Here is a 19,319-nt window from a genome sequence, read left to right as displayed (position 1 = left end):
TTCAGAGGTCCAACACACACATGCCTGGCACCTTAGCAAGGACAGCTGGAAGTCTGAGCTCAGCAGAGCCCATCTCCCCCTCCATGTAGTCTCAGGGTCCTCGCAACGTTTTTGCTCCAGCAGGCTCAAGGCTCCTGTCAGAAGCCAGACCTGGAACTGCAAAACATCATTCTAGCCACACTCAATTGATCAAAGTAGTCACAGGTCAGCTCAATTTAAGAACTCAGCTGAAGAAGTGGTAAAGCATTTGCGGCTCTCTTTTAATTCACCATACCTGATTCTCTTCTAAATTGGAATTGGCCAAGCAGTTGCAGTGGCTCAGCCTTAGAAGGCCAAAGCAGGAGGATGGCTTGAAATCAGGAATTCGAGACTAGCCTGGACAACATAGCGAGATCCCTGTCTCTACAAAAAATATTTTTAAAAATTAGCCTGGCAGGGTGGTGCGCACCCATAATCCTAGCTACTTGGGAGCCTCAGGTAGGAGGATCCCTTAAGGGAGCACAGGTGTTTGAGGCCGCAGCTATGACTGTGCACTGCACTTCAGCCTGGATGACAGAGTAAGACCCTGTCTCTAAAGAAGAATTCTTCCTGCCAGTATTTAGCTTCCAAACCTCCATATGGTATGAGAGATATAAATCATTAGCAACCATTACAAATGATCAAGTTTGCTGTTAATTAAAGATGTGCAGAGGTAAAGATAGGGGTGGCACTGTACCTTATGGAAGTGGCAAATAAGAATAAATAATAAATTCTAACACAGGCAAGCATTCATTGATAGGCACTTGGTAGAAACTTCTTTTTTAAGGCACTTCAGCCACCTATTTATTCCCTGATCCAGTAATCCCACTCAAGATAATTAATCCAGAAAAATCATTCAGAAAGAGAAAAAATTACGTGTACAAACAAGCTTATAGGTGTCTTATTGACAACTGTGAAACACTAGAAATGATGTGAACATAGAAAAAAGATTCAAGTAAATTATATCAAAATCTTGTTATACTGTGTAGCCATTAAATTGATAAGTGCCACACCCATGTAGAAACATAGAAGAGTATTTTTAATGTAAATAAAGCTAAAATTTAAAAATTGTGAGTCATATGATTATAGTCTATTCAAACTATGCCTATGAGAATAAAAACAAGAAAAGAGTAAAAAAAATAGATTTTGTTGAAGTGATCTTTTTAAATTTTATTTTATAATGCTTTAAAGTTCTTTCAGAATAAACATTTTTAAACTTAATGACTCTCCCAGACCACACCTTCAAGATTCAATAAACATGCATTAAATGCCTCTGGCCTTGATAACATGTAAAAATCTATTTATAGATACAGACACTAACAAACATCTTTACATGAATAAATATATATTTTATACTTTTATTTTGGCCTATCACATGACAGGGTACAAGGTGATATAATGGGAAAAGGCTCTACCAGGAGTTGGCAGCGCTGAGCCACAGTCCAGACGCCCCAGGTTCACTGGAGACCAGGCAGAGGATGTGGCAAGATGCCAGTTCTCAGGTTCCCAACTGGAACATATGGGGCAGAAAGATCAGCCCATAAATCCCTCCTTTAAATTATTGAATCTAGACCTCTAAAAGTATTTGCTTTTAATCTGTGGCCTAATTCATGGCTAGCTTGAAAAATAGGAAAATGATCAGAATGTAGTGTGTTATTAGCTTTAGCCAATTAAGGTAAGGTAAGTTTACACAGTACATCTGTGTAAACACAAATCTAAGAATTATGCTGACTGGTTCGTCACCAGAATTCCCTAGAGATTAAGAACTCCCTAGCCAATTAAAGTAAGGTACATGCATGGTAACATACATGAAAACGCCAACAAAAAAACACTTCATTCAACAGATGTTTATTCGGCATTTGTGGTTCTAGGTATTGTGACCAACATACAAAATGTCAGCCCTTATGAAGCTTATATGTTTTTTTTCACTTTTTTTCTTTTCTTTTTTTTTTTTTTTTTTTTTTTCCCCAGACAGGACCTTACTCTGTTGCCCAGGCTGGAGTGCAGTGCCATGATCATGGATCACTGCAGCCTCAACCTCCCTGGGCTCAGCAGATCCTCCCATCCCAGCCTCCCAAGTAGCTGGGACTATAGGCACGCACCACCATGCCTAGCTAATTTTTGTATTTTTGTAGAGATGGAATTTCACCATGTTGCCCAGGGTGTCAAGTGATCACCCCTTCAGCCTCCCAAAGTGCTGGGATTGCAAGCACAAGGCAACGCACCCAGCTGGGAACTTATATTCTAAAGGAGAGGGGAGAGCATAGATGATAAACCAAATAAATAAATAGAGCATAGTAGTGCATTGGGGGAAAATGAATCAGGGTGAGAGAAACAATTCTGGAGGGGGAGTTGGCAAACTTTAGGGTTTCCGGGGAAGGCTTCCGTGAAAAACTCCAAGTGAGTAAAAACCTGAAGGAAGTGAGGAAGCAGCTCTAAGGACACCTGTGGGCATTCTCACAGGGGTGGGAAGCCACTGGGGGGTTTGGAGCAGAGGGTGCTATGGTCTGACGCAACAGCCTCACTCCAGTTGCTATGTTCAGAGTAGGCTGTGGCAAAGCAAGGTGGACATAGGGAGATCAGTTAGGAAGCTATGGCAATCATCAAGGCACTGCAATAACAGGTACAATGGTGAAAAGTGGTTGCCTTTGGATATACCTTGAAGGAAGTTGTTGCAAGATTTGCTGAAGGACTGGATGTGTGGTGGAAGAGGAGTAAAATCTAACCCAGTGTTTGGGGCCAGAGATGGTAAAAACTGCAGAAAGATTTAGTGGCAAGGAAAACAAGGGCTGATTTGGGAGTGTTTAGATGCCTATTAGGTGTCCTAGTGGAGCTCGCAAGTAAGCAGTTGGAGATACAAGTCTAGAGTTAAAGGTGAGGCACCAGGCTAGAGGTATACATTTAGGAATTACCAGTAGATGGATAGTTAAAATGATACTAAAGCCATGAGACTAGATGAGATCACCAAAGGAGAGCGCATAGATAGAAAAAACGTCTGAGCACTAAGCCCTCAGACAAATCCAGTGCTAAGAATTTGTGGAGAAAGCAGGGTCCAGCCAGGTAAATGAGAAGGAATGGCCAGTAAGTCAGAAGGAAAACTGGGAGACTGTGGTGGAAACCAAGTGAAGAAAGCATTTCAGAGAGGAGGGATTCTTTCTGGAACAGCAGTTGTCAGTGGTGGAATCTACACTTGCAGATTTTCCATGACAACTGAAGATGTCATAGATATACAGAGAGAGATGTATATACATACTGACTAGATGGAAGGCTGTTTATAATCGCAACTCATAAGAAAAGCGTATTTGTATGTCAGTATGTTGTGCCATTGTATTCCAAATAGAAATCAGTTTTGAAACATCCAGTGTTTCATGGTTTCCATACCTTTCCCCACCTTCATGATCACAAATGATTGTTTCTAATTGCTCTTATGGTCGTTTTCCCCTTAGCTCATGGAGATGTTATCAAGATCTGTGTGATTATAAATGGAAAATATTCTAATTCTCAGCAAGTGGGTTAATGAAGGAGCAGACTGATCATGAATTATTTGCTAAACTAGACTCTAAAAATGACTTTTACTTATTTGTGAATGTTGAATTTACATTGGATTATGGATGTGTAATATTCTGGGAACTCATGGCACTTTATAAAAATGAAGCTGGTCTGTGAATATGTTCACCATAAGAACATGTTGACCACATTTTATTCCTTAAGCCACTTTTCACCCCAAATCCCGGCAGGGAAATCAGGCTTTCTTACTCTCTATTGAAATAGGGTGTTTTATTTAAATCACCTTCCCCGGTAAACAACCTGAGAGAAGGGAAGAAGAAATAGATGTAACTCCGTTGACAGCCTTGGGATATAGACATCCCGTCTCCATTCCTCTTAGCTTTTACTGGGTATCAGGCTGCCAGTTTAATAAGGGAACAAAGAAAAATAAACAATGATTTTTATCCCACTGGACAATTTATGGAAATAACCATAAATTTTAAAATTGAATCTTGGTTAGATCATAAAAGGATTTTCTTGGTCTGTTTGCATAGCTGTATTTTATCCCATTTTGAAATAATCTGGACTTTTTTGAGATTTTTATTGTACATAAATCTTATTTACCCGAAAAATCTTTTATAAAACATTTCTGCAGCAAATCGTGCTATATAGTACGCCATGTGGCATCATCATAAAATACACAAATCTGTACATGCTCATCTCTAGGGAATTCTGGTGAAGAATCAAGTCAGCATAATTCTAAGAGTTGTGTTTTCACGCATGTACTGTGTAACTGTACTGAGACAGTACACTAAATGTAACTGATGGGGCTCGTCTTGGTGGATATGGGTAGCTTGTATGTTGCCTTGGCTTTATTGATTAATCTTCTACATTACTTTGTATGTGCTGCAAACCCATGAGCACCTGTCTCCAATGCATTTGGTCTGTTTTACAGCCTTCTTCTGGCACTATCTAATGAAAACTATAAAAAGAAAATGTTTCTTTTCCACTACAGCAGCAACAAAAATTTCAGGAATGAGGCCACAAAAATACCATACCACATCACAGGCCTCTTCTTAATAGTAAGTCTAAAAGCAGTTAGCATCAGACCATCACATCAGGTCAAAGAGCATAGAATTTCTAAACCAAACCTTCCTTAGACATAACATTTAAATGTGATTATTATCATTAAAATAGTGAAGTAAAAAATAAAGTGAGCATAATTTCTTATTACCAGATAGTTTTTTGACTGACATAATTGTTCAGTCACATTTATGTTATATATTCTGTATGAACCATTCTTTTCTGTTAGATTGTAAACCCTAAAGGTTAGGAACCAAAGTATTTTTAAATAAGTTTTATCTACTCTAGCACAGGGCCATAATGGGAGTGATATAGTCCCTCTTTAACATTTACCACAAATAGGTATTTACTAAAACTGCCACCTGGTACAAGCCCACTGTGCTGACATTTTGGGGGTGAAAGAAGGGAGGAAACAACGGAATATCTGTGGTTATTATTCACTCAAGGATATCTAGGCCCACTTCATAGATAATGCTTTAAGGTTTCTTTTTTTATTTTATAAAGAGGAATAAGATATGACTGTAACAAGTACGAGCAGCTTTCATGATCCCTCCCATCCATCCAATTTCTCCCCCAGCTTAAAAGACATAGGCACAACTGTCTGTTACTGCCACATTCTAAACGCTCTTAAGATTTCACTAGACCAAATGAAGACCTCAGACTCAGGCCTGCCAGGCAATTGATTTCCAGATGAGTGGAACTCTTAAAAGCCCCACTTGTGGCCGGATGTGGTGGCTCACGCCTGTAAACCCAACACTTTGGGAGGCTGAGGTGGGCAGATCACAAGGTTAGGAGATTGAGACCATCCTGGCTGACACGGTGAAACCCCATCTCGACTAAAAATACAAAAACAAAATTAGCCGGGTGTGGTGGCAGTGCCTGTAGTCCCAGCTACTTGGGAGGCTGAGGTGGCAGAATAGTGTGAACCTGGGAGGCAGAGCTTGCAGTGAGCTGAGATCCCACCACTGAACTCCAGCCTGGCAGCCTGGGCGACAGGGCAAGACTCCGTCTCAAAAAAAAAAAAAAAAAAACCCACTTGGTTTTCATATCAAGACTCAGAAAATTCCTAAAAAGCCAATTACTAGTATTGGCAATGGGGAGGAGCTTCCCAGCACTTACAATTTTTGTTTAATTGAAATACATTTAAAATTTCCTAACAACTTGGTTCCATTACCGTTTTTTTCAGGTACAGAGCAGTTGCCTCCTGGAGTCGTGTTCAGGGAATTGGGATTCCTTTGGTAACTGCCATTGAAATTGTCTCCATCTGGATCCTGTCCTTCATCCTGGCCATTCCTGAAGCGATTGGCTTCGTCATGGTACCCTTTGAATATAGGGGTGAACAGCATAAAACCTGTATGCTCAATGCTACGTCAAAATTCATGGAGGTACTAAACGTTTAAAATTAATTAACCGGGGAAGGGAGGAGGTCCTCCGTTAGACTTCACCATCTTGAGATTTGATGACATCACCACAATGCCAAGTGTGGTTTATTCTGTCAAATATTCCTCAGTTGCATGAAAAGTAGTTAAACCTGTGTCTAGATTCTTGAATAGAACAGTTATTTTGGCTTTCACTCTTGTATTATACCCCAATGGTAGACACATCTGTTATTCTGCACCAAACCACTAAGAATACCAAAGCAAATTTACTAAGAAAGAGGGACTAGGGGTGTGTGTGTGTGTACACATATGCTATTTGTTTTTGAAATAATGAATACAACACAACAATTTCCATCTGGAAGACATACTGATGTTTATCTTATGTCACTTAGGGAGAAGCATATTTCTCACATTCTTTAAAGATGAATTTACTAATTCAAAGTAGAGAGTAGTACTTACATGTACTTACTTTAGAATGGTTTCTATGTCTAATATACAAATAATATAAAATTGTAGAATTTTTAAAAGAATATTTTGGTTTAACAAATTCAGTTGTTTTTTTTTTTAATACACCTGACCATATTAATGTTTTTCTGAAAAGCTTAATCACATGACTGAGTGTTTTGGGAAACCTATTTAAAATGCATCTTTTTGCAAAACTAGTTACATGTGGACTGAGGAGGAAAACCAAAGGGATAACTATTTCTCTTAAATCAGCGTAATTTAGTGCTTTGATGTAAGTTTCATGTAGCTCACATTCCACATGTAATTATTTACAGACATCTCAAGGTATGCTTTCCCAACTTGGAAAATTCACAGAATTCGTGGTTTTACAGTTGACCAGTTATCCTGCTTGGAAATTCTTGTTTTAAAATTAAAAGTGCTCATGAAAACTGCCAAACTAACAACTTAAAATTGAAGTTTCTTATTGGGTCAGTCTTCAAAGTGAAAAACAAAGCAGACAGTAGGAGATTGTCAGAATTTGGGCAGTGTGAATAAGCAATCTAGATATTCCAGACGCAAACATTAGAGAAAAGAGGTTCACTATAAGAAGAAGCTTACTAATCCTTAGAGCCGGACAAAATGAAATGGGCTGTTTCTTAAAGGCGGAGTCTCCTTTCTAGACATGTTCAAGTAAAGGGTAGCCACCCTTCAGGCATGGGTGGGCTAGACGGTTGTAGTAAAGGGTATGAGTTGAACAGATAATTTTTTAGAGTTCATTCCAAGTCTGAAGTCCTGTTCTTTTTTTCTAAATTTATTTTCCCTCTTTTTTCTATTCTTGCTCTTCAACTTTACCCTAGACTGATGAGAGGCCCCTCTCTACCCATGGGGATGACATCAGTTCCAAAGAGATGCATTACCCATTTCTCTGTGGGCCTTTGCCATGGAGGGGGCAGGGGACTCCATTCAGCCCTCTCAAGGGTCAGCCTCCAGACCCTCTGCAGCTGCTTCTGGGTCATTCATACCCAGTCAGCAAGTGCACCAGGAAAAAGAGGATACAAAAGAAGGGAGAATGGGTGCTCAAAGGAGTGTTCATGTTGCACTTCAAAAAAAAAAAGAGAGAGAGAGAGTGCTTCTGACTTTTTATAAGTTCAGGACTGAAATCTTCCTACAGTGTGTTGAGAACAGGGAAATGTTTGTGTAAGCAGTTTAGAATAAACCAACTCCTTTGGGAGTTTGCATTTAACCTGAGGATAGAATTCAGGGATCTGTGAACTTGGTTGGAAAAGAAACAACATGTTTATTTTCACTAACTTCTAACTGAATTTATCATTTCCTTCCATTATGAATGTACCCAACAAATCACCATAGTGTTTAACAGTATCATGACTTTTTCAGTAATAAAAATAGCAGACATTTTCTTACCATGTAACAGTTGTGTAATCTCGAAATATTATTTATGCTGATCAGAACTTCAATACTTCAATAGTTTGGTAGTTATTGGAACCATCATTAAGTTTGTTATTTGTGAATAAACACAATATTACTACATCAAAATTTAATTTCTAATATTTTGATAGCTGTGCTTTAATGTAATTGGTTTCCATTGCAATCTTATATATTTTATTTTATGCATGTAAAAATATTATTCTCAGAAGGGATTATAGTCTTTACCAGACTTCCAAAAGGGTCTGTGGTATAAAAATAGTCAAGAACTCCTCCCCCAAATTTTTTGTCTTTGGGAACCATTTTTAGATTATTTTAATAGACATGTTATAAATGCAGCCCACTTAGCCTCTTTCTATATTCAGAAACTGTCACATTTTTACAGAGCAGCATGTTTTTTTTTTTACTGTGGGAACTGCATTGTCCTTAGTAAATTAACAATCTGAAGAAGCATTATAAGGAAAGAAAAAGCATTTCTTCCCAAGTTGGTGATTAATTTCATGGGAAGAAGAATTTAGATATCATTTTTCATTTTCCATTTTTATAGGGTATTAAGTTTTCTTCTTTAAGCAGACATAAAACTGAATAACCTTAGTATTTATAAATCCCACCCAGTTAGCTAATACCAGATATGGCCCAGTTGAGATATGCAGCCTCAATCGTTTCCAGGTGGTTAAGTATTAAAGGAGGGAGAAGAGTATTGTTATTGATGTTCAAAGTGGCTGGCTTTGAGGTCACATAGCAGGCATACCAGGCAGAGGGTTAAACCCTATTAACCAAAGCTACACAGACAAGCCATTCATAACCTTCACTGTTTCAGGTTAAATACACTTTCACCACAACAGTCAAAAGTAAAGCAGGCGCTAACAAAATGTTGAGGTTCATCAAGAAATAAAGATAAACATATATATTCTTTTGTCTCAAAATCATGTTTTATGAGCTTTAGAAGGACATTATTTTTATTGATTAGGGCTCTTCCATTGTGTAGTTGAAACCTTCCATCTATGAAAAGTATCCTTGTCAAGATAATTTTTGAAGTGCAGTTTCTTTTTGTGTTGTTTAAAGCCAGGATAATTTCTGAAGTTTCCAATTTAATTGAATTTTGAGGACCACTCCCAAACCCATTACTGCAACAAGAGAGCATGATTTTAAAGACGTTTGGCTGGGCGCGGTGGCTCAAGCCTGTAATCCCAGCACTTTGGGAGGCCGAGACGGGCAGATCACAAGGTCAGGAGATCGAGACCATCCTGGCTAACACGGTGAAACCTCGTCTCTACTAAAAATATACAAAAAACTAGGCGGGAGAGGTGGCAGGCGCCTGTAGTCCCAGCTACTCAGGAGGCTGAGGCAGAGGAATGGCGTAAACCCGGAAGGCGGAGCTTCCAGTGAGCTGAGATCCGGCCACTGCACTCCAGCCTGGGCGACAGAGCGAGACTCCGTCTCAAAAAAAAAAAAAAAAAAAAAAAGACATATCTGCAAGTTTAAAGACCTTAAAGCTACCAGAGGCACAGCACAGTTAATTGACATGACTCTGCTCCTCTTTTTCTTTTTTTTTTTTTTTTTTTTTTTTTTTTCACTTTGAAGTTCTACCAAGATGTAAAGGACTGGTGGCTCTTTGGGTTCTATTTCTGTATGCCCTTGGTGTGCACTGCGATCTTCTACACCCTCATGACTTGTGAGATGTTGAACAGAAGGAATGGCAGCTTGAGAATTGCCCTCAGTGAACATCTTAAGCAGGTAAATCCCATAACATCATGAAAATCTGGCCAGGACTGGTTAGTCCTTGACAGCAGCAGGCCTGCAAATACCATCTTTAGTAGAATTAGCCTGATTTCCTAAAATAAAAATACTATCTTGTAACTGTTTTATTTATGGTAATATTGTTAGAAATTTCTTTTGTAAAATGGGAAGCCTGCTTGTGAAACAAGTGGTCCTGAAGGCTGGGCCCAGAGAGAGAAGAACTATCCCTCTATTTTGCCAAGAGTGTACTGAGCATGTGTGTATGTGAGTTCATGCATTGAATTGGGCTTAGAACTGTACCAGGACACAAAGAAGCATATGACTTTCTCCCCATGCAGATTTACAGTCTCGTTGTAGAAATAAAATATGCATGCAAAACAACTTGAAAATAGAATCACAGGTGTGGTAAAAGTAGCCTGTGCTATGGAAAGCCAGGAAGGGTATGAGACAGAGTCATGGGGAAGCTGTTCATGGATGAGGGGGATTGAACCAGACTTGGAGGCTAAATGGGATTTGATGGGGAAGAAGTTGACAGAAAGCATTTCAGGTGGAAGAACGGGAGTCTAGTTAGAATGTGGAATAGGAACCATGCATTTGGGGAATGGGAAAAAGGAGATGAACCCCTCCAGAGCAATGTCTAATGTGAGACTTACGCTAGGAAATGGGATCATGTACATTAGAAGAGGTAAAATGTTGGAAGACCCAAAGTTCTAGAAGGAATTTGAACATATCAACAGGAGGCTAATGTTGGTCCCTCCTGGGTGAAATTAGAACAGGTAAAGCTGTGGGCTTTCAAGGGCAAAACTAGACTCATACTTGGCTCTCTGACCTTGGGCAAATTGCTTAATCTCTCTGAACATCTAGTTCCTCATAATATGTATATAATAATACATCCTGGGGATGTCCTGAGACATGTAAGATGCCTAACAGCACCCAGCGCCTACTAGGTATTAAACAAATGTTAATTTACATTAATTCTAAGAGTAAACCTAGGACTTCAGGTAAGTTCTCTGTTGCAACAGAAGAGTATATAATGATGGTCAACTACATCAAAAGTTAATGTAAGTTGTTGATGGAGTCTGTAAATCTGTCCTATATAATTACCATGTGCAAGCATCATTCCTCATCAACAACTCTTTTGAACTACTATACTGATTTTTCTGAGCTTCAGCTTTTCATCTGTAAATTGAGCATAATATTTGAATCAATAGTATTATGAGAATCAAAAGGATGAATGTATATGCATGTACTTTATAAAATCTAACATGCCATACAAATGGTAGCTATTATCTTTCATTGACATTTAGCAGGAAGATTACATTGAGAAACCTTAGTATGACTTTGCTCAGGCATGAAAGTTTCAAATACTCCAGTTGCTTAATATGTTTACAATTATTTCCTTTCATCCTTGGAATGGAGGTAGTTAGAATGGGTTTGTGAAAAACAGTGTTTTAAAATACAGATTTTTACATTCATGCCATGATTGAGACTGTTTAAGCTATGAGTGGTATTTGCTGTGGAAATAATTAAATAAGGTTTAGGAATAATTGTCATATGCTGTTTCATGTTTACATAGCATTTTTTAAGTTTTTAAAGTGCATGTCCATTTCCATGTCTTTTTCTTATTTGATTCCTCCAAGCGCCCTGTGAGATTGGTAGGATATATATTCTTTATTATACAGGTGATTAAGAGGTTTGCTCAACTGAATGGAGATTAGAACCCAAGATTTTGCCCTCATGCAGTTAAAGTTCCTTTTGGTGCCCCTCAAAGCTGCAGCAAATCCTAAGAACAGAAAAGCAAGGGTAGCTGGAGGTCCTGCAGATGGGACTGTGGGAGAACCAGCATAGAGCACAAAGCCTTGCCATCTTGACTAATACTCTGGGGGGCTCATAGTTTTGCTTCTTACTTGGTTGTCTCTAATTTCTCCTCATCGTAATGATGACAGTTTTATCAATCAGGGGTTGTGTTTAGATGCTGAGAACACAAAACCCAAAATAACAGTTGACCAAGAAGGAGTTTATCTTTCTCCCATAGCAAAAAGTTCAGACATCAAGATTTAGTGGTCAAGCCAACTTAGAGGCCAGGTATCTACTGTTTTGCTGACCTTTCCTTCAGTCTGAGAAGACAGTAGCAGCAGCTCTACTTTTATATCTGATTTCCAATCAGCAAGAGGGGAAGAACAGAAAACAACATATCGTGGGTGTGCATCAAAGGAGTGTCCCTATACTTCTCAGTAGCTCTTCCAGAAACCCATGCAATGGTTTCTATTTCATCTAGTGGGTCAAAACTGTGCCAAGTGGGCATGTAGATAATTAGGCCAGGTTCCCCAGCTGCCTTAACAAATCAAGACCTGAGTGATGGTAAGGAAGACAGGAGACTGGATATTGGTTAAGCAAATATCAGACTATCAGGGCAGTGTACTAATTACTACCTTTTAAAAGCATTATCCTCTTTGAATATGCACTCAAGAAAGGTAACCTCTCCCCTAATACACTGCTTTTCTATTTTTCTGGGCACACTGTCTTTCTGGACACACAAAATGACCCTTTAAAAAGAGCCCCCATTCCTGAAGATTTGAATATTTTATTTCTTCCCTCAATCATTACTCCAAAGCCATATCCCAGCTAGCCCAATGACTATGAGAGGTTAAAGAATTCCCAATTCTTTGAGCTAGATTAGCGAGTTATCAAAACTGCCCCAGAATATTTTTGAATGGCTCAGCCAATCACGTGAGTTTATTATAGGCTTCCCAGACTTAATGTTATATGTTTCAGGTTGAGCCAGCATTACCCTTCCAGGCGCTGTTTTTAATCAGTTTTATTTGGACATTAGCTGATCCCAGTTACAGACAAATTGCATTTTGTGTTCCTAGTCAGGAACACAAATGCATGAAATATAATACTCAAATAATGCACGCCAATGAATAGTTGCAGATAATTCCTAATTTATAGTTTTTCTGATCCTGAGCAGACTCAAAGGCATGCAAACCTTCCATGAAGTCAGTCCAAGGTCAGCATGTTCCAGATTTTCTAGTCCTCACTGCTGATAATACTTTACCCTCATCCTTCTGCTTGCAAACAATATATAATATTTTTATATGTCATTAAGAAACTGCGTGTCATTAAGAAAAGAATTTAAAGAGCAAAAAATCCCAATAGTAACTGTGTTCAAGATCAGGAAAAGGAAAAAACATAGTGCTATGACTTTTCCTTTTCTGCTCCCCACTCCTAGTTTGTTTTCCCAAGGTCTTTGTTGATTTGTCCATGCATATTATAATGTGATGTTCAGTCTCCTTGCCTGCCGTGCCATCATTAATGCTAATTAGTTACCTGTTATTAAGAGCCATTAGCTAACCCTTTCCCCCATGCAGTCACACCCCACCCCCTTACACACACACACAGGCAGACTCAGCCACCTACACACACACAGCCGCAGACTCAGCTGGCTCACCTCCAGCCAGTTTCCACCTCTCTCGGCATATAACCTCTGTCCTGGCGCTAATAACCAACCTGAGGTCCCCATCCTTCCTGGAAGCTGCCCAGAAGCATCATTAGCAATTCCTTGGTTAGAACGCTGACCTTAGAATCTTGAAGAGGTAGAGACACTGTAAGCCAGGCTGTTCTCCTGGCTCTTCTTTGAATTATTCTTTCCCTGTTGTCTGCTACTTCCTGGTACTGTAGTTCTTGCATCTAGTATAAAAACACTAAATTTGTTGTCCTTTTTTTTTTTTTTTTCTCACTTTCCTTTAGCGTCGAGAAGTGGCAAAAACAGTTTTCTGCTTGGTTGTAATTTTTGCTCTTTGCTGGTTCCCTCTTCATTTAAGCCGTATATTGAAGAAAACCGTGTATAATGAGATGGACAAGAATCGATGTGAATTACTTAGGTACGATCCTATGTACTCGCTAGAAAATTGGAGTTTCTCAGATTTTCATTTACAATACTTTTACAAAACCAGCTACTCTACATGCCCATTAGCCCTGAAAAGTAAAAGCGCAAAGCTGACTTTTTGTCTTTAGCTGACATAGCCTATAACTGATCCCAAAATTCGTGCAAGCCACGTCTGTTATCTTGCCACTCCCCTCCTGAGGCTGTGCGTAAGGGTTTGAGCTAACCAAGTAGTGATGTATCTGTAACTGTCCTGCAAAACTGAAACTGCCATTTAAAGAGGCACTTTTTACAAAATTCTAACTGCCACCCACAAGAAATGGCTTCTGGGCAAGAAAAATGCTTATTCTAGGAATAAATGCTAGTTAGCAGATTTTAAAACAATATTTTCTAATTATTCTACACTATTTTCTTTTGCTGTAGTTTCTTGCTGCTCATGGATTACATCGGTATTAACTTGGCAACCATGAATTCATGTATAAACCCCATAGCTCTGTATTTTGTGAGCAAGAAATTTAAAAATTGTTTCCAGGTAAGATGATTTTTCAAGTATTTTTTAAAGACAACAAAATGAGTATATTAAACAGTCGACACAGCCAATTCCAGCTGTAATAGTACTTTGATCAGCTGTACTCCTTTTTAGCAGTGAAGTGAAAATCATGTTTTATCACCCAGAAAGAGAGTCAGATTGTCAGCATAACAGAAAAGCAGTTCCTATTTAGACAACCACAGACAAAGAGGTTAAAATCAAAAGGACTAAATCACATGCCAGTTTAGAACCCTCCTTTTAGAGAGAAATGTTTCAATGTATGCTCCCAGCCACACAGAGTACATAAGACCTATTCGTACCTTACACTGTCTTAGACTTGAACCAAAGTCTCGACAAAATATAAACTCTATTGTTAAGAAAGCTCTCACTGATTAGACCATCCTGGCCAACATGGTGAAACCCTGCCTCTACTAAAACTACAAAAATTAGCCGGGCGTGGTGGCAGACGCCTGTAGTCCCAGCTACTGGGGGGGCTGAGGCAGGAGAATGGCATGAACCTGGGAGGCGGAGCTTGCAGTGAACTGAGATCATGCCACTGCACTCCAGCCTGGACGACAGAGCAAGACTGTGTCTCAGAAAAAAAAAAAGAAAAGAAAAGAAAGTTCTCATTAAATGCTATTTAATTGTGTACTTAGTAATAGAATCTTCAAGGAAAGTAAATGCTTATTGCTGTGGGAATCTGAACAAATATAATTTTATTCAAAATCAGTTTCCTTCTGTTTTCAAACCTCCAGCCAGCTCAGCCACCCACGTCCTTCAGAAGCTCTAAGCCTGTCTTATTGATGTGCCATTTTCTGGTTCCTGAAATGATTTTAGCATAGGCTTAATCCTCACTGGATTTTGTTATCTTGGACCAGGCTGTTTAACTTTAGTTTACAGTACATATAAGGCAGAGTAGGGTAGAGGTCAAGAATGCAGGCTCTGGAAGCAAAGAGCCGCGATGGACATCACAGCCCTGCACTTGCTAACTGTCTACCCCAGGTCTGGTTAGTCCCTCTCCTGCTTTTTCAGTTTCCTCACCTATAAAATTGGATAATCACAGTATCTCTCTCATAAGAAGGGTAATATATGTAAAATGCTTGAAATAATAAGTGCTCAATATGAGTTGATTACTATTAGGGACAGAGTAGAGAGGAAAAACACAGTAACTGCCTGCATGGCACTCACAGTCTAAACAAAGCAGACATATATTAACCAAGGAATCACACAAACAGATGAAACTCGGTATGGAAGTTTGCAGCCATATTTCTGAGGTCTTCTTGGAAATGTCTGCCCCTCACAAAACACTCTGCCCAAAATGGACTGACTAAACATGCAGGTTAAAACTAGTACATTATATAAGCTGAAATTAATTATTACTTACTCATTAATTTACATATTCATTGGGGGAGGGAAAATCAAGGTAAAAATTATCAGAAATGAATCCCACTTTTTGATGAATCTTCCTAAAAAGGCAGCATACCCAAAAGAAAGAGCCCAAATCTAGAGAGTCCTGGGTTCTAATTCCAGTTCTGCCTCTCATTATCCTCTCTGGACCTCACTGTCCTCATTCACAAAATGGGGGAATAGCATAAAATGGGGGAACATTCAAGGTTGTTGTGAGGATCTGATGAGGTACCTGGTGCAGAGAGCCACACAGGTGGTGCACACTGAAGAAATGCTAGGACCCCCCGCCGGCCCAGCGCTACCCATGCCTGCCTCAAGCTGTGGAGAGCCCTCCCTCTCGCCAGCACTGCCTTCCCTTTCTCTTGTACTTGGTAATACAACGAGCCACAAGGGTTCTATTTCTCTGCACTGGAATGGATAGTATAACTCCTGCCTGGTGATAACAGGCTCTCCACTCTAGGTTACTGTCAAGGTTCACTTCCCTCCAGTGTGAATGGACATTTGCCCCTCCTTAGCGTGGCCCAAGGCCGCTGTGTTTGGCTGGGAATGGGCTGGTAGGCTTGCCTTACTTCGAGTCTGTTGCTTCCCCCAGTCATGCCTCTGCTGCTGCTGTTACCAGTCCAAAAGTCTGATGACCTCGGTCCCCATGAACGGAACAAGCATCCAGTGGAAGAACCACGATCAAAACAACCACAACACAGACCGGAGCAGCCACAAGGACAGCATGAACTGACCACCCTGCGAAGCCACTCCTCGGCACTCCCATAATCCTCTCGGAGAAAAAAAATCACAAGGCAACTGTGACTCCTGAAATCTTTTCTCTGATCCTTCTTCCTTAACTCACTCCCACACTCAAGAAGAAATGCTTTCCAGAACCGCAAGGGTAGACCGGTTTAGCCACCCACGACATCTACGAATCGTACTTCTTTAATTAATCTGATTTACATATTCTGCGTGTTGTATTCAGCACTAAAACATGGTGGGAGCTGGGAGAGAATGAAGACTGTTCAATGAAACCGGAAGGATATTTACTACTTTTGCATGAAAATAGAGCTTTCAAGTACATGGCTAGCTTTTATGGTAGTTCTGGTGAATGTTCAATGGGAACTGGTCACCATGCAACTATAGAGATTATGACAAGATTTTCTACTTTTTTTAACTGATTTTTTGTCCTTCAGCCAAACACAATATGGGCTCAAGTCACTTTTATTTGAAATGTCATTTGGTGCCAGTATTTTTTAACTGCATAATAGCCTAACATGACTATTTGAACTTATTTACATATAGTTTGCAAAAAAAAAAAAGAAAAGAAAAAAAGACGAAAATAGTATTCAGGTGAGCAATTAGGTTCGTATTTTCCATGTCACTGTTTATTTTTTTAAAACACAAATTCTAAAGCTACAACAAATACTACAGGCCCTTAAAGCACAGTCTGATGATACATTTGGCAGTTTAATAGATGTTACTCAAAGAATTTTTTTAAACTGTGTTATCTTTTTTAAATGGTGTTTGATTACAAGAAATCTTGAGCATGTTTTGTATGTTAAATTCAAAAGTAATGCTTCAATCAGATCTTTTTCACAAGTTCAATCTGTTTTTCATGTAAATTTTGTATGAAACATCAATGTCAAGTACCAAAATTTTAATGTGTGTGTCAGTAACTCTACCTGAGACTTTCAGTGCACTGTATATAGAAGTCTAAAGCACACCTAGGAGGAAAAGATTGAATTTTTCAGATGATTTGGAAATTTTCATTCAGGTATTTGTAATAGTGACATATATATGTATATACATATCACCTCCTATTCTCTTAATTTTTCTTAAAATGTTAACTGGCAGTAACCCTTTTTTGGTCATTCCCTTTTCCATACAGGAAACATAATTTTGAAGTGGCCAGATGAGTTTATCACATCAGTGAAAAATAATTACCCCCAACTGCCACCAGAACTTAATGATTCTTCACTTCTCGGGGTTTTCAGTATGAACCTAAATCCCTACCCCAACGTCTCCCTCCCACACTGCCACCATTTCAAAGGGCCCACAGTGACTTTTGCCGGGCATTTTCCCAGATGTTTACAGACTGCGAAGTACAGCAGAAATTCTTTTACTAGTGTGTGTGTATATATATATATAAACAATTGTAAATTTCTTTTAGCCCATTTTTCTAGACTGTCTCTGTGGAATGTATTGTGTGTGTGATATATGCATGTGTGTGATGGTATGTATGGATTTAATCTAATCTAATAATTGTGCCCCGCAGTTGTGTCAAAGTGCATAGTCTGAGTAAAATCTAGGTGATTGTTCATCATGACAACCTGCCTCAGTCCATTTTAACCTGTAACAATCTTCTGCATTCATAAATCCTGTAACCATGTTACCATTACAAATGGGATAGAAGAGGCAGTGGGAAAGCGGATGAGCTGTAGACTAGCAATATAGGGTTTTGTTTGGTTGGTTGGTTTGATAAAGCAGTATTTGGGGTCGTATTGTTTCCTGTGCTGGAGCAAAAGTCATTAAACTTTGAAGTATTATATTGTTCTTATCCTCAACTCAATGTGGTGATGAAATTGCCAGGTTGTCTGATGTTTCTTTCAGACTTCACCAGACAGATTGCTGACAATAAATTAGGTAAGATAATTTGTTGGGCCGTATTTTAGGACAGGCATAGATAAAATAACATCAGGTTCCAGTTGCTTGAATTGCAAGGCTGAGAAGTACTGCCCCTTTGTGTGTTAGCAGTCAAATCTATTATTCCACTGGCACATCATATGCAGTGATATATGCCTATAATATAAGTCATAGGTTCATACCATTTTGTTTAGACAATTATCTTTCTTTCAAGATGCTCTGTTTCTTTCACATGAAAAAAATGCATTTTATAAATTCAGAAAGTCATAGATTTCTGAAGGCTTCGATGTGCATTTTATTTATGGACTAGTAAGTAATTGTAGTTTACTAGTAGGAATATTTCCAGTTTCTACCTTTACGACATCTTTTCAACAAGTAACTTTGTAGGAATGAGCCAGAAGCCAAGGCCCTGAGTTGGCAGTGGCCCATAAGTATAAAAGTTTACAGAAACCTTGCAAGTGTCTCTTCATTTTTACATAGTTTTCCATAGAAAATGTTTGTTACATAATGCCTGTTGCAAACCTCTCCTTAGTAATATCCTGGAAAGCAATTTACTATCAAACAGGTACTTCTACTTCTATTCTCAACCAACCTATTTTGTTGTACTGAGCGTTTAACTCTGTCATTCATTCCTTCATTTACCTTTCCAGAAAGTTTAATTGGGCTTCTACTATGCACCAGGCATTCTTCCAGATATTGGGGACATAGTAAACAAAACAGGCAAAGTCCCTGATCCCAAGGAGCTTGCATTCTAGGCAATAAACAATTACAGTCAATAAGCAATATGTCAGGTAGATAGCTGGAGGAAGAGATTCATATATATCCAACTGTTTATTTGACATCCACAGTTGGATGGCTAGTACACCATCATGTATCCGAAATGAAGCTCCTGATATCTTCCAGCCTGCACTGCCTAATATTCCTCTGCTCAGTTATAGACAGTCACATTTTTTAGGAGTTATTCAGGATAAAAACTTTGAAGTCATTGCTCATTCCTTTTCCTCACACCTTACAGCCAACATCTCCATAAGTCCTGAGAGCCCTGTCTTCAGAATATATCCAGAACCTGACCAGTTCTCTGTCTCTGCCTCTACCTCCCTACTCTGAGCACCATCTTCTCTTGCCAGGATAACCACAATAGGCTCCTGACATGCCTACTCGTTTCCAGCCTTGTAAACAGCTGTATTCCAGTTGGAGCCAGTCTCTCCTCTCCCATAAGTGATTAGGTTAGGCGAGGCTGACCACCATCCTCTGGGAGTTTCTTAGTAAGAACTAA

The 19,319-nt window shown here is 39.2% G+C and overlaps 1 protein-coding gene across 3 annotated transcripts in view; it reads left to right on the top strand.

Moving 5' to 3' along the window:
• The window catches only part of EDNRA (endothelin receptor type A), a 64,008-nt gene extending 45,510 nt beyond the window's left edge, over positions 1–18,498 (top strand). Inside the window, exons 4-8 of one of the 3 annotated variants that reach the window (XM_023227299.2) lie at positions 5,774–5,972; positions 9,438–9,590; positions 13,344–13,477; positions 13,903–14,011; positions 16,008–17,213. In XM_023227299.2, the coding sequence (XP_023083067.1) occupies positions 5,774–5,972; positions 9,438–9,590; positions 13,344–13,477; positions 13,903–14,011; positions 16,008–16,148 (736 nt within the window). In that variant the 3' untranslated portion in view covers positions 16,149–17,213. Of the gene's footprint in view, positions 1–120; positions 1,173–5,773; positions 5,973–9,437; positions 9,591–13,343; positions 13,478–13,902; positions 14,012–16,007 lie in introns of those variants that run through there. The other 2 variants (XM_023227309.1, XM_023227314.2) reach the window with 2 other exon arrangements.
• The last annotated feature ends 821 nt before the right edge of the window (positions 18,499–19,319 follow it).

This window comes from Piliocolobus tephrosceles, chromosome 3 (genome assembly GCF_002776525.5).
Source record: "Piliocolobus tephrosceles isolate RC106 chromosome 3, ASM277652v3, whole genome shotgun sequence".
In the NCBI taxonomy this organism is placed as follows: Eukaryota; Metazoa; Chordata; class Mammalia; order Primates; family Cercopithecidae; genus Piliocolobus; species Piliocolobus tephrosceles.
Note: the sequence above shows the minus strand (reverse complement) of the source record. Positions and strands in the feature narration are given on the sequence as shown.